General features: G+C 42.7%; 1 protein-coding gene across 3 annotated transcripts in view; it reads right to left on the minus strand.

Moving 5' to 3' along the window:
- Positions 1-18,049, minus strand: part of Ift81 (intraflagellar transport 81) — a 73,705-nt gene extending 55,656 nt beyond the window's left edge. The window contains exons 1-8 of one of the 3 annotated variants that reach the window (XM_021162439.2): positions 17,943-18,030; positions 14,348-14,512; positions 13,424-13,527; positions 12,485-12,665; positions 10,306-10,395; positions 6,145-6,210; positions 5,728-5,838; positions 3,677-3,761 (exon numbers count right to left, since the gene is read on the minus strand). In XM_021162439.2, coding sequence (XP_021018098.1) covers positions 3,677-3,761; positions 5,728-5,838; positions 6,145-6,210; positions 10,306-10,395; positions 12,485-12,665; positions 13,424-13,527; positions 14,348-14,491 — 781 coding nt within the window. In that variant the 5' untranslated portion in view covers positions 14,492-14,512; positions 17,943-18,030. Of the gene's footprint in view, positions 1-3,676; positions 3,762-5,727; positions 5,839-6,144; positions 6,211-10,305; positions 10,396-12,484; positions 12,666-13,423; positions 13,528-14,347; positions 14,513-17,699 lie in introns of all 3 variants that reach the window. The other 2 variants (XM_021162438.2, XM_021162437.2) reach the window with 2 other exon arrangements.
- Positions 18,050-18,257: the final 208 nt, after the last annotated feature.

Raw genomic sequence — 18,257 nt, forward strand, 5'->3', positions numbered from 1 at the left:
TGAGCAGGAAAGGCTAGGCCTCAGTTCCTGTCCACTTACAAAGTACATGCATAACATATAGTATCTTCTTTTTATCTATGTTTTCCTCACTTGATTTTTCCCTCCTGCCTGTGGAAAACATTGTGTTCTTTTTTATCCAAATTTAAACTTCAGCTCCTATCTCCTATTGTGTAACTGTTTCCTAGAAACTATACATTGAAGCACTACTTCCTGCAGAGAAGCCCCCTAACCAGGAAGGTAACCAACTCAAAATAGCTTCAGGAAGTTCCTGAAATTGACCAGATTCACCAGGCCCCTCCCTCCTGAAGTAAGAATAAAGCTGCTGAGAGTTACTCTTGGACTAGTTGTGATGGTTATTCTTGGTTGTCAACTTGACTACATCTGAAATTAACTAAAACCCATAATTGGAGAGCACATTTGTGAGGGGTTTTTAGCTTAATTTGAAATAGGAAGATTCACTTCTAATCTGGATCTTTGAGGTAGGAAGGCAAGCCTTTAATCCATATCTTTTGAGCTGAGAAAACCCACCTCTAATATCAGCCATACCTTCTTCTGGATGCCTATGTAAGGAAGGACATGGAAGAAGGAAATTTTTCTCTTTGCCTGTGTGCTCTGGGTTTGCTACCAAGTCCACTACTTCACTGGCATTAAAGTCTACTTCTTTGTGATTCCAGTGAAGACCAGTTCAGATATCCAGCTTCAGGAACTGAGAGCACCTACTAGATTCTTGGATTTTTCATTCATAGCCAACCATTGTTGGATTAGCTGGAGCACAGCCTGTATATAACAGTATACACACAGATACACACACATACATATTCATTCTATAAGTTACATTACTCTAGAGAACCTGATTAATACACTACTCAAACTGAGAAGAAGACCCTGAGACCGGCAAGCTGTCAGAAAGGAGGAGGATTGTCCTGGTTTCCTGGGAGAGGTGTAGACCAGGATCACTTGGAAAGGACATTCTCCAACCCGTTGAGCTTCCTACAGACTCAATAGGCAGTGTGCTCCAGGCTCCCAGCTTCTGTGAGCTGTCACCCATTCTGGGGTGGGCTTTGGTGATGCAGCTGTCTTTGAGTCCCTTCTTCTCCTATAAGTGACCCTTGCCTATATTCCTCTAAGTAGCCCTAAGAAATCCACAGTTCACTAAGCTGGACTTTGGCATCTGACACTGGTCTGTGAGTGGACATGTGCTGCAACTCCCCAGGAAAAGTTGTATGACACAACCCGCCCCAACTACTAACGGACTATTTACTAAATCCCCGACACATGAATTACTTCTTGATACTGTATTGTAGCTGTAATATAATGAAATGGTTAGGACATTCATATTCCTTTTATAAGAGAAACATGAAGAACATGTCCTATACATGTAGGGAAAATCTGTTGAGAATTTTTCTCCTAAAAAGTAAAATTTAGTAAACAAAGAATTAAATAAAGGACATCCACAACTAACTGTATGCTTACTCCTGGAACTGGAACTTAGCCCGGGATGAATGAGAAATGATACACAAAGCCGGAAATGACAAGTACTGGCTACTCAGCATGTCAATGCAAGGTTCCTATTCATTTCTCTTTTTTTCTTTCCTTTCCTTTTCTTTTTTAGAGTTTATTTTATTTTGTGTCTGGGTATTTTGCCTACACTGTATGTCTGTACACCACATGTATGCAGTGCCCACAGATGTTAGAGAAGGATAGCAGATCTCCTGGAGCTGAAGATGCAGATGGTTGTAAGCTGTTGTGTGGGTGCTGGGAACCGAACCTAGGTCCTCTGTAAGAGCTACAAGTGCTAAGTCATTTTACCGTTTTAACTACTGAGCCACTACTCCAGCCCCTGCACTATCCCTTAATAGCTTTATTGGGCTAGCACTCAACTGCCACCAAGTTCACTCATTCAGAGGCACAATTCAATAATTTCAGTATATAAACAGTTATCTAACCACCAGAACAATTTATTAGGTCATTATTAGCAAAGAAGTCTCTGAACTCATTTGTAGGCACTTACCTCTACCTGTTTCTTCCCAGCCCTAGAAAACTATTGATTTCTATTTCTATAGATCATCTCCTCCTCCTCCTCATTATTATTATTATTAGGATTATGATGATGATGATGATGTATGTTCTATCTGCATGTACACCTGCGTGCCAGAGAGGGCGTCAGATCACATTACGGATGGTTGTGAGCTGCCATGTGGTTGCTGGGAATTGAACTCAGGATCTCTAGAAGAGCAGTCAGTGCTCTTAACCACTGAGCTATCTCTCCAGTCCTCTATGGATGTTCTCATAAATAGTACCATACAATACATGGTCTTTTGTGATTGGCTTCTTAAAGTTATATTTTTGAGGTTCACCTATGTCATAAGCATGTATTAGAACTTCATCCCCTTTGGTGACAAAGCAATGTTCCACTGTATAAATACACAGGTTAGGTACATGTGGGTTGCTTCAACTCTTTTGCTTATTACAAATAATGCTGCTACGCACATGTATGTTTTTGTGTGAACAGATGTTTTACATTGCTTAAGAATATGCCTAAGAGTAGGGACAGTGGTTCTGGAGCTGGTGACATGACTCAGCAAGTCAGGGTGCTTGCCACCAACCAGACCTGGCGATCTGAGTCTGCTATGGAGCCCACACGATAGAAGAAAACCAACTCCCACGAGTTGTCCTCTGACCTTGATACTCATATAGCGGCACATGTGCCCCCTCACAAATGTTTTAAAAAAAAAAAAAAGGAAAGAATTAGAAGTTCATATGATAATAATTTTTAGCATTTTGAGATATTTCTAAACTGTTTTTCAAAGAAGCTACATCCTTTACATTTCCACAAACAAATATGAGGATCCCAATTTCTGTGCATCTTGCCAACACCTGTGATTATCTGTTGCATTTAGTACTGGTATCCTATGTATCATGTACTATTTATAGGTTATTATCCCACCCTCGGCTAGATATTCACATTGTGATATTTCTCCAGTTCAAAACACAAATGAGAGCATGCTCTGCTCTTAGCTTGTGTGACCTCCTTTGGGATGAGCAAGGAGACATTCAGTGCCTGGGATGGGATTAAGTGGGTCATGAAAACAGCTTGTCACCTGCCCGAGCTAAGAAGAGATCAGCCGGAACATCCACCTTATTACCCACTCACTACCCTACAAACCAGGCCATAGAAAACATTCAGCTTCAAGGTCTAGTAGTTGATTTTTTTTTTTTTTTTTGAGACAGGATTTCTCTCTGTGTAGCCCTGGCTGTCCTGGAACTCATTCTGTAGACCAGGCTGGCCTCAAACTCACAGAGATCTGCTGCCTCTGCCTCCCAAGTGCTGGGATTAAAGGTTGTGCTATAATCGCCAACCTTGATTCTTCTTCTTTTGAGCCTTGACAAGATTCATATTTTTTCCATCCATTGCACGCATCCTAAGCACACAGGGACGAGCAACCTCCACAGTTACATTATGTTCACCATTTGACTGAAAACAGGAGGCAGAAAACCATTTTTGAAAACCCATGGTTTGTTTTTGTTTTTAAAATCAGGATTCCCTTTGACCAGACAGGTAACAAAATGATCCTCTAAAATGCTGAAACAACTAATGCCTACGAGTCATCTTCAGGGCTATCCTGGGGTAAATTACTACTTTCTAGTCCTCTGCATCACGGAGTGACTCACTTACTCTCAGGCTTTGCATCTGCCGCTGCGTGCCGCATGCTCTTCAGCTGGTTTTGCACTCTCTGCAATCTCTGCACCGCATGAAACAGCTTTAAACGATAAGGCAACTTATTACTTGCTCAGTCCGCTGAGATAATGCTTACATAGACAAGCAATGGGAGATATACGGGATTCCTACTCTATAGAAGAAACAGGGAAGTACTGAGAAAATAACTGCACTAAACCAAAAACGTAACTAGTTTTCTCAATGTATTTTTGTGTTAATTTAACTGTTTATTTATTGTATTTTGTATGTGAGTGTGTGTGTTTATGTGTGTGTGTGTGTGTATGTGTGTGCTTCAGTGTATTCATGACTGTGTGCATGTGTGCCAGACAAGAGTGTCTGATCCACTGGAATTAGTCATAGGAAGCTGTGAGCTGTCCTATGTGGGTGCTGGGAACCACACTGGGGTCTCCTGCGAGAGCAGCACATGCTCTTATCTACTAAACCATCGTCTCTCTAGCCCCTCATATAAAATTTTAAAAATTCTTCCAGAACATTTTTCTTTAGTTACTGCTTAAGCTAGCGATTCAAGAAAACTCTTCAGTTTGGAGGTCGTGGCATGCACCTTTAATCCCAGAATTCGGGAGACAGAGGCAGGAGGATCTCTGTGAGTTCAAGGCCAGTCTACATAGTCAGCTCCAGAACAGCAAGGACTATATAGGAAGATCCTGTCTCAAAATAAATAAAGAATAAAGTTCATAGAATAATTTTTTTAAAGAAACTATTTCTTAGAGAGGTGCCTGCCTTCCCTTGCGTAACAAGGTTTTCTTGTACACATTGGCAGTAATGCCTCGGCACCAGACCCTGACCTTAAATAACCACCCGAGGCTCAGAGAATGGAACCCACCACTGCAGTAAACTGCTGAGCTGCCAAGTCAGATCACACAGAGCTAAATGTCTTGGCTGCCAGCTTAAATTGGCAATTTAGAAATTACACTGATTTGAAATATATGTTTAAAGTTTAAGGCAGATGTTTAATAAATTAAAGTAATACTTTAAAGCCAAATATTTTCTTCTTTAAGGTGAAGTTTCAAAGTATGGCAGTATGGGTGACTGTGAGTCCCCAACTACTATTACTTAAGAGTTTCTGTGACACTGTCACCACCAGCAGCACCCTCTCAGGCTCCATATGACGTGTAAGTGCTGTGTTCTGGGCTGCACTTGCCTCAGGTTGCTCTACAGATCGCTCTATTGTGTAGCAGTTAAGGTTAGCTGCTAACCATACAGTATTACTGGGCTCCCTGCGTCTGAGGCAGTGAGAACAGTCTTTTGCTTTCACTGATCACATGATCCTGCATGTTTCATTCCAGTGGCAAATAAGCAAACTGCATGTTACAATAAAAAATAAACAAATACTGGGGATACAGCTCCATTGTAGAGTGCTTGTCTAACGTGTGTCTGAGGGTCAACCCTCAAATACTGAAAAAAAGGAAATAAAGAAACAAAGGAAAGAAAAACAGTAGTCTTGACTGGGGATACAGCTCAATCATAGAGCACTTGTGCAGCATGAGAAAGGCTCCTGGCTTGATTCCCAGCAACTCTCACACACACACACACACACACACACACTCACACACATATACATACACTCACATACACACACACACACACACATATACATACACTCACACTCACATATACATACACACACATACACACACACTCACACACATATACATACAGTCACACTCACATATACATACACTCACACACACACACACACATATACATACACTCACACTCACATATACATACACACACATACACACACACACTCACACACATATACATACAGTCACACTCACATATACATACACACACATACACACACACTCACACACACAATCACACACACACATACTCATGCACTCATATAAAACCCATCCAAAAGAAAAAGAGTGGATCCATCAATAGAAAATGAGAAACTGTAAAAATTTTCTTTTTTTTTCTTTCAAGTTGAATGCCAAGAGGAGCTACTTCTGCGGTCCTGAGTATAAACTTCCTGTGGATACCTGATTCTTTTGTTCCTGTTTCTGTTGTGCAAGAAATTCTTCTCTCTCTTTCTCAACTCGAAGCTGTCTTGCTATTTTAAGCATTCGCTGATGGTTCTGAACGGTCTCCACCTACAGCAAGAGAATAAGTAGTGCATGGTACTGTCAAGTTGGAGAAAGGCATTAGCAGGTCACGTGACCCGACATCCACTTATCATTTCCTCTTGGTAAACAGTACTCCCCAGAGAAGACAGCCAAGCTTTCAACACAGGTCCTTGAAAGCTCTGGGCTACTGCCTGGGAGATCCCTTTCCTTCTGCGTTACGTGAGTCCGTCCTCCACTGGACGCCCAGGCCTGGCTTAAGCTTTACTTGTATTCCTAAGTCTCTGCCAGTCCTTGGGACCGGGGCTGAGGTGTATGGGGTAACTCACAACTTACCCTCTTCTTCAGCCGTTCAACTCTCTTCATGAGCTGGTCTTTTTCCTCCTCCATTGCGCTGATATCCTAAAAAGCAGTAAAGAGGTTATTAAAAAAAACACACTCAGTCTACAGGATGAGGTGAGGCTTGACCAAGCCCTGTGTCTCCCATCCCATCATAGCCAGAGCAGCAAGTAACAAAGACCCTCTTTTGATTTAAGGGCATTCTCATTTCCCCCAGGCTCATTTATGCAAGAAGAAAAACAATGGTAGCGTGGCATTCATCTAGAAAAGTACCTGAAGCAGGTTATAGCACAGCAAGGTAAAGCTGCCAGCCAGTACATTTGTGCTCTGATTCCAAATATGCCTACATGAGTCTCCAAAACCTTCCATAATGAAATTTGTGCAGGTCTAAATGCACGAACAGCTGCTGACAGCCCATCTGCTCTGTTAAATACCAACCACACATCCTGCCAATTTCCCATCAAAACTATTTTTAAGGTTATGATGGGGGGTTTGTTTATTCAGTTGGTTGGTTAGTTGGTTGGTTGGTTTTGTTTTGTTTTTGAGACAGGGTCTCCCTAGATAATCCTGACTGCCTTGGAACTCACTATGTAGATCAGGCTGGCCTCAATTTCAAAATATCCACCTGCTTCTGCCTCTTAGTACTAGAATTAAAGGCATGTGCCACCATGCCCTATCCATACGGTATTTTTTTTTTGTTTTTTTGTTTTTGTTGTTGTTGTTTTTGAGACAGGGTTTCTGTATATGTCTAGCTGTCCTGGAACTCACTTTGTAGACGAAGCTGGCCTCGAACTCAGAAATCTGCCTGCCTCTGCCTCCCGAGTGCTGGGATTAAAGGCTTGTGCCACCACGCCCAGCTCCCATATGGTATTCTTAAAATGTAAAACTGAAGTTTGTTGGTGGTAGGGGCACAAATCTTTAATCCCAGTGCCCAGGAGACAGAGGCAATTGGGTCTCTTTGAGTTTGAAGCCAGCCTGGTCTACAAAGCAAGTTCCAGGTCAGATAAGGCTACAGAGAAACCCTGTCTCAAAAAACTAAAATGAAAAAAAAGAATGGCCAGGCATGGTGGCTCACACCTTTAAAACTGTTTTGTCAACCTCTGTGAAAAGAAAAAAAATTAAAAATAAACTACCTTCTTTTAAATCAGCTCTACAATAGTTCATATAGAAATCAGAGAAGCAAACAAATTTCTGTCTTAAACAAACAAGCAAAAGCAAAGCAAAACAAAACAAAACGAGCAAAACCCAAAAGCTCATGCAGAAATCCTATAGGTCACATGTACAATGGTAGCCATTACTGGTAGGATTTCAGGAAATATTGATAGTGCTGTGTTAAAAAAAAATAATGTAAGAAGTCATAAAACTAACGTGTATCCCTTCAGGCTATGAACTCTGTACATGGGCTGTTCTAGGAAAATATTCACAACAGCCAACAAGATGGCTCATTGGTCATTGGGTAAGGATAATTGGTGCCTAGACTGACAACCTGAGATCAATTCTTGGGATTTACATGGTGTGTGTGTGTGTGTGTGTGTGTGTGTGTGTGTGTTTATGAATGTTTGTTAAGATAGGGTTTCTCTGTGTAGCCCTGGCTGTCTTGGAACTCACTTGGAGACCAGGCTGGCCTCTAACTCAGAAATCTGCCTGCTTCTGCTTCCCCAGTGCTGGGATCAAAACTAAGCACTAAGCACTCGGGAGGCAGAGGCAGGCGGATTCTGAGTTCAAGGCCAGCCTGGTCTACAAAGTGAGTTCCAGGAAAGCCAGGGCTACACAGAGAAACCCTGTCTTGAAAAACCAAAAAAACAAAACAAAACAACAACAACAACAACAAAAACTATGCATTAGTACTACCCAGCAGAGTCAGACTTTTTCTTTTTTTAATTTATTTATTTTATATGAGTCCATTGTCACTCTCTTCAGACACAACAGACGAGGGCATTGGATCCCAGTACAGTTGGTTGTGAGCCACCATGTGGTTGCTGGGATTTGAACTCAGAACCTCTGGAAGAGCAGCCAGTGCTCTTAACCGCTGAGCCATCTCTCCAGCCCCCAGACTTTTTCTATAAGGATTCCTACTGATGCCAATGCAGCTAAATTTTTTTTTGCAGCAAAAATTTTAAAGAATCTAAATGTCTGACAATGATTAACCACAATGTAACAAAACAAAAGTCATCAAGATGACACAGAAGACTATTTAATGACATGAGAAAAAGTCATAAACTGTCACAGCTTGAAAGAAGCACACTGCAATTGTTGTGCATCGTTCACCTTCAAGGGAGAGAAATGTCAGCAGCAGGTATCCTGAGAGCATGTGGTTGGGACTGAACTCTTTTTTAATTTCTTCTGTCACCATGGTTTTTTAAATCTGTTACAGAGAACAGGTTCAAGGATATTTAGTAATAATGAATGAAACTAAAGTCAGCCTCAGGATTCTTCCATCTCTATGTTCACTCACAGGACACAGGAGATGACATCCTTATCTCAAAGAGCTGAGCTCACCTTTCATTTCTCGTATTCAACAGACTCCTACCGAGGGCCTGTCCTATGACAAGGACCATGTCAGGCACTGGGAATACAGTGGTGAAGACGCAGAGACACAATCCCTGCCTTCTTAGGGCTTCACACAGTTAGAAAGACAGACATTAAGGCACTTATAAGGGCAATGAATGCCATCACAGGAAAAGAACTAGGGAACGTGATCTATTTAGGGAGTCAGGGACAGCTTCCCTGAGGAAGAAACTTTGATGTCCCCGATTTAATGAGAATATAAAGATAGCACTCATAACTCAGGAATTCTAAAAATACAAGATTCATGCAAGTCAGAATAGCAAGTCTTTAAGGAAAGTACTTAAATGCCTGGGCAGAATGTAAAAATATTTTCTGGAGAACATATATTAAAAGCCCTAAAGTAATTTATGTGCGTTAATAAGTAATTCTACATTTAAAAACCACTGCAAAGAAACAAATACAGCCATGCAAATCATGGCATTATTTATAATAACAAAAGAAAATAAAGCCAAAGTGTAAACACGATTAATGTGTAAGCACAACAGAAAATAGATTTGGTCACTGTAGTCACAATGAAAATGCAATGGGATGACTACAAAGCAGCAGGAGCTGGAGAGATGGCTCAGTGGCTAAGAGCACACATGCACAAGTTCAGTTTCCAGCACCCACGTTAGGCTTCCCATGACTGCCTATGACTCCAGCTCCTGGGGCTTCAACATCCTTCTCTGGACTCCGCAGACACCTGTACTCACATGTGCATGCTCCCACAGAGATGCGCACAGAGATACATTAAAAACAAACAAACAAACAAACAAACAAAAAACAGTGAAACTCACTGGTGAGACTGTGAGAATGGCTAGGCCAGCAAAGCTCGCCAAGCAAACTGCAGCCAGGACTGGAGTTCAGGACCTACGCAATGAGCAGGCATGGTAGCACACACCTGGGACCCCAGCACCAGGGAGCTGAAACAGGAGGACCTCGGAGCTTTGCTGGCCAGACAGTCTAACCTAATTAGTGAGCTGCAGGCCTACGAGAAACCCTGTCTCTAAGGAGGATGGGATCCTGAGGGAGTCCTCTGACCCTCATTTTAAAAAGCAAAATGGAGTCATTATGTGTTCTGTGTTCTCAAATAAACACAATGCAACTTTCCCCTTTTTGTTCTTTTCTGCATTTTCTGTATCATATGAAGGATACCTATCAAATAAAGATTCAAAATGAAGTATTTCTAAATCCTGCTAGATATCAACATCAAACATGCACTTGGTGCCCTCATTGATTTCTTCAGTAGAGACCGACAGAGGAAAGGCTGGGCATGGCTGAGCGTGCCTCTAATTTCAATGCTGGGGGTAAGGGGAGATGGGTATTGAGAGCTTGCTGCCCGGTCAGATTAGCCTAAGCTTCGGGTTCAATTAGAGATTCTGCCTCAAAAACTAACATACATAGAAGGGAAAGACTCCAGGTGACTTCTAGGTTCTACATGCACACACACGGATACGTATGTCTACATGCAAAGACATACACACAACATATTAAAGGTCATTAAAAGCAGTCATATACCTAGTTTCCATACAGTTAAAACTCATGTTGAATAACTAAAATCAGAAAAAGCTAAACACAGCATTATTCAAGTCCAAATAGATATTTCTTTACCCTTCTGATTTCTGCTGTAGAGAACCCAGATGTTTTGAGCTGCTCACACTCTTTATGCAGAGTTTTAAAGGCTTCCATCAGCTCTTCATACTGGAAAGGAAGTCAGCAGGTTAGCAGTTGCAGCGCCATCCTGCAGTGTCCTCGTCACCGAACCACCCACTCCCTTCACCAATCACTTCAGTCCTTGGAGGAACAGCACTAAAAACAGTATGGTGCATAAGCATCATTCTAGGCCCTAGAAGGCTGAGGCAGGATCTCGAGTGTGAACTCAGAATGGGCTACATATCAAAGCCTTGTTTCAAAAACAAAACAAAACAAAACAAAACCTCCTCACATTTTTGCACACTAGATAGTATCTAAAAACAAGAACTGCTCGGCTCCTCACAGTCTACCCTCTAGCTCTGCCAACCTGGAACAGTCTATGCTCCCACCTGCAGGTTACCTGCTCTATGTCCTCTGAGAACGCTCACGACACATTCCCTCCTAATCCGAATCACAGATTCATCCCAATAAATAGTGGTATAGATACCACTATCCTAAGGCTGTCTATCAGAGATATCATGTTATAACAGAGGAGTTGCCTGTCTGGCTCCTTCCAGGAAATAGCAAGAGCCAGGAGGGTAAGAACTTGTCATACAGACCTTCACAGCCCTCGGGCATTCTGTAGGACATGATCTGCATAGGTGCGTAATACAGAGTAGTCGAGTTAATGAAACTCACCATCCACAGCTCTTATCCTAATTTTAGGGCACTGTCAGGTCTGAAAGTGTAGCTCAGTGGTAGAACATGTACCTAGTATGCCTAAGATCTGGTCAATCTCTAGCACCACACACACCACTGTGGTTTTTTAAAATAACAATATCAGAAAAATCAATACTTGTGACTGATAATATGCTATAAATCTACAAAGTATCCACTCTAAAGCTTTTCATTGAGAAAGATAGCACACAATGTTTATTAGTGTTTTTGCTAAATGTGTCTCTTTTTTAGAACATATACCCTTGGACATGCTTCAAGAACAACATCTTTATTACTTTTTATCCCCTTAATTGGCTGAGCATATTAAAAGATACTATTAATAAACTTCCTCTAGAAGGTTTATTTACATTATCAAATACATATCAAACATATATTCAAAATGCACTCTTTTAAAATCCCTGCTAGTGGTCTACATGATATATAGGGAGCATTTATGAAGGGTGTTGGGAGGAGCAGACACACTCCACACACACACACATCCCTGTCTCCTTTATCAGATAAATGCCTACTAGGGCATCTGACCTGTGTACTTGTATAGCTGCGGCTTTAAGACATCAATACTAACTACAGTTTTAGTGCCACCATTAACACTACACTGATGAAAAATGAAAGCCTCCAGTTCATTATTTTGATTCAGTCCAGTACTGAGCAATCAACATACAGAAGCTACTGTACCAAATCCTGGAGGAAAAAAAAGATGGACATTATAAACTTGACACCTGTCTCCATGGACCTCATAGTCTACTTGAAAAGAAGACAGAATGACAAACTTTGTAACAAACTGCCCCAAATCAACCTAACTACTATGAGGTGAAAGTATAAAAAACTAAAACTCTTTGAAGCCTACACTGGTTACTCTGTTTCTACAGTCTTTGGTCAGGCAAGTACCTGGTGACATGAGGACCCAGGACCCAGAGCAGCTGAATCCTCATCATCACTAGCTATAAAGACCCGAGGTCAGAATGCAATGATGATGAGAAAAATACATTGCAACTTCAAACTTCCCATCCTCCCTCTGTCCTGAGAAACTGCAAGGCCTAGCTCAGCTGCAGGGCCCACATATTCCAACTGGGCGGAGGGAGGATGAATGAACGTCTATCATTTGTCCTGGTGATCAGCTTCTCTCTCAATCGGATGACAAACTACACGATTGCCTTACTGATGAGCACAGCGCCCTGCAATCTCAAGCTTGGGAGAAGTACTAAGCACAGAAAGTACTTGAACATCTTCATTTCCTATTCATAGGTCCTAGCACTAAACAGTATTTGTGGGGAAAAAAAAAAAAAGCCACAGTTTTAGACTTAACTCCAGCTGACCATGAGCTGATACCATTTTCCCTTCTGGTATCACCTGGAACTCTAAAATAACAATTAAAAAGCGATTTACACTGGCTCAGGCAGTGTTCATCATTGCTGTGTACCTGTTTATTGGTGTCAGCCACGGTCTCATCTTGAAGAAACTCACTTGGCACTTCCAGTTTTATTAAGAAACGAGCTAAATATGCCCTTTTCTTTAGTTCATTACTCCGCTGAAGAAGCCAGTGGAGCACTGGGTAAATCACAGGTTTACTTCCAATTACCAAGCCCTGACGGAAGGTACTCCTAAAGTGGAAACACAGAGATGCTCGTCAGCACAGCTAGAAAAGGCAGCCTTTGTTCAAAGGGTGACTTACAGGGTTAATCCCGATTGCTATAGACAACTACTTTTAAAATATGGATACAAGGCTGATGAGCCTTACATTAGTCAGAAAGTTACATCCTCAGGAAAGCACTCAAGTATCCAAGAAGCTGTGCTGAAACCATTAGTCGGCAGAGTTAACCTTAATACTGTACTGGCTGGCCAGCATTCTAGTTGGTTTGGTTTCTTAAGATTTATTTATTTATATTAACGTGCATGTGTATATTTGTGTAAGTATATGCTCTGTGTGTGTGTGTGTGTGTGTGTGTGTGTGTGTGTGTGTCTGTGTGTCTGTGTGTCTGTGTGTTTATGCCCTGAGAGGCCAGTAGAGAATGTATGATCCCCTGGAGCTGGAGCTGTAGGTGGTTGTGAGCCACCAAACTCAGGCCCTCTGGAGGAGCAGCAGATTCTTCGGGCCCCAGAGCTGTTTTTATGTAATGACACAAATCATAAATGGTATGTGCCTGACTGCTGGTGAGAGAGGAAGAACTGACCTACTTAAGACTTCTATGTAACAAAACAGCGTTAGAAGGATTAGAATTGTTGATTTTCAAATTCTGTGATGCCCTAAGGCCATCAGATGAGGGAGGACCAAGTGGCACCCAAAAAGACCAACTGTATCATCTGGAGTTTCAGACTTTAAAGCGGCTGTAAGAAGCATGGTATGTGAGCAGATCCTTACATGTCTGTGGCATTTCCCGGAGGTTTGTACTTAAGGATACCAAGAAGATTCAACATTCGTTTGGCTGTCTGCTCAGGCATCTCCTCTCTGATATCAACATCTTGCTAACAAACAAAGAAGTTGAAAGATATGTTATCCTTGTGTGTTTAACAAAGAAAGATATTTAAACTCATCGACAAGTTTGTTCTGCTACAGCATACCACAAAGAATGGTCTCTTCATAAAACAGATTAAGCACAGACTCCCTAATTCCAAGTCAGATCAGGATTCACATTTTTAATGTCAAGCTTCTAAAGTCTCCAATGGGAAAGTGAATAAAAGACATGAACTAACTTGCAAGATAATAAAACCTTTTATAAAATGTATCTTTATTCCAGGACCAAATCTATTTGTGTCTAGAAGAAGAGAAATAATGTCTAAATAAGTAGATAACTGAGGGACCAGTGAAACGGCTCACTGGGTAAAAATGGGTCTGCCACCGAGCCTGGCAAGGATCACAGGGATCCACATGGTGAAGGAAACTGATGCCTGCAAGTTGTCCTCTGACCTCCACACGGGTTTGATAGCATGTACACACCCACCACAAATGCACACAGCACGTACATGTCCCCACACATGCACACAGCATGTACATGCCCACCCACATGCACACAGCATGTACATACCCCACCCACATGCACACAGCATGTACATGCCCCACCCACATGCACACAAAATAAATGAAATGTAAAAAACTAAAACCTTTAAGTAGGTAACATAAATGTGGGTTGGCAGAGACGCCTGAAAGTTCATTAACTCCTCCTTACGAGCAGGTAAATGAGACCCAGGAACGGACTCTTCCACACACCCACAACAGTTAATTAAGAGGCAAAGGTGGGCGATCCTCCTACACTTTTCATTACAAAGAAACATCTTGAAAACTTACCTTGGGGTCAATCTCAGCCAGGACATCATTGAGAACTTGTAATAGTTGCATTGGTCCCAAAGAATCAAATGTGATTAAGTTATAGTTCTTCTTAAAAGGCTCCTTATTAAGGCTGTCCACGATGAATTTGATTTGGTCACTCATGATTAATGTTATAGCTTAAAACTATAGAGAGAAAAGAAAAAAAGAGGAGTGAGGAATCCTCAATCTTGGTAGCTAACGTGTTGGGAGAAATCAGAATTAAATTCATAGGAAGTAGGTAGAGAGGGATACTTCTGCACTACATACATAATGCTAGGACAAGCCAGTTTTATTGAAAGAAATCAGAATATGAAGATTTCAGTATGAAGTCTGTATATGCTGCTAATATTCAATATCGACCTGCTTCAGTATCAACTCTGACGCACCTAAACACAGACAAATGGACAATAATGTCCACCCGCATTAGAACCGCCCCCAATACAGTTTTTACCCTGGCTTAAAGACAGAATTATAGGCAAGCTTTTTTTTTTTAATTGGTTAACTCATATTTTTAAAAAATCATATTTCATGATAGAATCCAGATCTTATCCCTTTGAAAATCAGATCTGGCAACCCTGAGCCCGTATCTGTGCTTTGCCTCAACCAGGGAATGCAAATGGGGCCCATACACTTCAGGCCAGGCCTATTCTTCAGTGCTGTTTAGATCTCCAAATGCTCCCTGCCCCCATGTTACTATTACTGGGTTAGCCTGGTAGACCTCAGCTCTGCTACCCTGTGTATTTCAGGCCTTGGTTTCCATTTGCCTTCAGTGAGGAAGCAGTTTCCAGCATTCTGGCCTCCACCTTTCCTCAGATCATTTGTAAGATTCTCATTTCTTATGAAATAAAGCTCTCAAGACCTGTATGACCCAACTCAACTCAACCTTTCACTCTGAAACTTGAGCCCAGTCGCTGCTCCCACTTCCGCCTACGTTCAATCAACGCTGTTCTCTTTCTGCCTAGCAATGATTGCTCCTCCTTTTCCCTCCTTAGCTGGAGTGGATCTCACCACTCTCCAAGGCCCTGTTCGGGTTCACAATCTCTCAGGAAATCCTCAAGGAACACAGCCTGTCTGTCCTCCGTGCCCATCACACCACCAGCACAGCTTTCCTTAGGCAACTTTTTGTTGTTCTAGTTTCTTAGGGGCCTTTCTCTCTCTCTCTCTCTCTCTCTCTCTCTCTCTCTCTCTCTCTCTCTCTCTCTCTCTCAGAATCTATCCAGTTCCATTCTGAACACATATCGAGACTGAGGCGGTGATTTTTTTCTGCTAGGCTGAATGAACTTGTTCATTGGCCTCGAGCTGGAAAGCAAAACAAACAACCTGGAAGCCTGAGCATAAAAGGCTGTTACAGAAGATCATAGCCTTAAAAAATTGGAGAGTACCCTGGGTTTGGTTCCCAGAACCCATGTGGTGACTCACAAGTACCCCTAACTTCGTTTCCAGGGGATCTTCTGAACATCTGCAGCATCAGGCATCCATGTGGCACACATACATAACAAGCAAAGCATTCATATTTATAAAATAAATATTTTAAAATTTAGTTTTTAAATTTTTAATTAAAATTGAATAACTGATTTCTTAACAGCTGAAATGGCTTTACCAAGGGAAATTGCTTTACAAAATGAAGTGCTGGGCTGGGGATTTATGATGGCTTGCCTAACATGTAGTAGGAAGCCCTGGGTTTGATTCCCAGCACTGAATTAACTGGAGGTCCGTGAGCAGGCCTGTAACGTCAGCACTCAGGAGGTGGAAGCAGGAAGATCACAAGTTCAAGGTGGCCCTTGCTTGGCTACTCAGTATGAGGTCAAAGCCGCTTGGGCGACTTGAGACCTTGTCAAAATCACAGCAACAAAACTGAACTGCTATTCCTGAGTACTGCACCACACTGTAAGCCCAGAAGTGGGGCGGCTGAGAAAGAAGGAGGCAAAGTTTAAGGCCAGCCGGGGCTGCACTATAAGACCCTCTTAAACTGGAAAAGATGAGGCGGACAAGAAGACAAAGTCATCTCAATGCTTTCTTAGTTAAAACTATGAGACAGATACTGTTTCACTCAAGACATAAAGTAAGCCCTGAGCATCTTACTCCATACCTCTCTCTCTCTCTCTCTCTCTCTCTCTCTCTCTCTCTCTCTCTCTCTCTCTCTCTCTCTCTCTCTCTCTCTCTCTCTCTCTCTCTCTCTCTCTCTCTCTCTCTCTCTCTCTCTCTCTCTCTCTCCTTTTAAAACAGGTTTTGCTGTGTAGCCTTAGCTGGCCTGGAATTCACTGTGTAGACCAAGCTTCTCTCTCCTGAGTGCTGGGATTAAAATCAAGAGCCACCAAGTCTGGCATGAAATGGGTTCTTTAATTGGGTGGGTAAAGCTTACATTTAGAAGACATTTAAAAAGAAAGGAAGAAAGGAAGGAAGGAAAGGAGGAAGGAAGCTAGAAGGAAGGAAATAAAGTTGTTTTAAAAGATAAAGGATGGCACAACCAGTATAGTTGCTAAATTTAAGGTTTCTTTTAAGTTTATATATAAAGACTATCTCAGGGATAGTAGTGTGCAATTTTAATCTCAGTGCTAGGAGGCAGAGGCAGGAGGATCTCTGAGTTTGAGGCCAGCCTGGTCTACAGAGTGAGTTCCTGGGCAGCCAGGGCTCTACAGAGAACCATTGTCTCAAAAAACAAGCCATAAATAAATAAATTACAGGGAATATCTTTACTTTTTAAAAACTTGGGAGGCTCAAGTTTTCAACTGTAAAAATATAATACACATCCTGATATCCACATATATTTAAACTAATTTAGAAGTTGTCCATACGACTTTTTCTTCTTTGAGAAACACAAAACCAAACCAAATATCTGGATAAGCAAGGAAATGTTGTCAAGAGAAGAAAAGGGGAGGGGCTCACGATTATTACAGGCAACTTAATGGTTGCTAGGGGAGGGAAACCATAATTAAACTCATTGGACCTCCAAAAAAGAAAAGGGGAATGAGGTGGGGGCAAAAAAGTCGAAGGGAGATGGGTTAGGAAATGGATTCAGTTGGAGCAGGAAGGTGAAGAGCGAGAAACGGGGATGGGGTGATGGAATACACTATATGTATGCATGTGTGAATACAATGGTACCCATTATGCGCAACTAATACACGCCAAGTTTCCAAACTTTTTTTTTTAAGGAAAGAAATGAGCTGGGGTGCCCGCGCCCCGCGTTGCCCCACCAGCTTTCAGAGGACAGAGATGCTCTTGAACCAGGTAGGGCTGTCGCTGCCCGCCGGGCGCTGCGTGCTAAAATTAGCAAAAGCAATTACTCTCCCTCTTCCAGCGCAACCGGCCGAGCTAATTCACCAGCACTCACCCACTGCAGCACCCAGGGGGAGCCGGGGCAAGAATTAAAACCAGGACGCGCGTGGTATCCGGCCCAGCCGGGGCAGCGCGCGCAGGCCCAAGGCCTCCTGCGACGCCCGGGAACCGAGGGGGACCCGCGCGGCCGACCCCCCGCCCCCCGCCAGGCCCTGCTGCCGTCACCGGCCGGGAGCGGGCGCAGCTTGACGGGACTCGGGGGTTCGCGGAGTTCCCGACCGCGAGTTGGCGGGGTTACCTCAAAACCTCCTCACGAAACCACCTCCCCACCCTCGGGAGGCACTGGGGCGCTTGCGGGTTCTTAGAGACCGCTCCTTGGCAACGGTTGCCATGCGGTGACGTCACTTCCTCTGGCTCGGGAAGGAGGGGGCGCGCGTACACCGGAGGGCGGAGCCTCGGGCTGGAAAGCTTGGCCCTGGTACCTGGGGTTCAGAACTGCTGCAGAAAGCCTAGGGTGACTCGGGCTGTTTTTCCCACTTAGACTCCTGCTGATAATAACCTTTGCGAACCGTCTACCGTTCTCACCTTGACAAAGGGCTTAACCTGTGCTGTT

Source organism: Mus caroli, chromosome 5 (assembly GCF_900094665.2).
Source record: "Mus caroli chromosome 5, CAROLI_EIJ_v1.1, whole genome shotgun sequence".
NCBI classification, from domain to species: domain Eukaryota; kingdom Metazoa; phylum Chordata; class Mammalia; order Rodentia; family Muridae; genus Mus; species Mus caroli.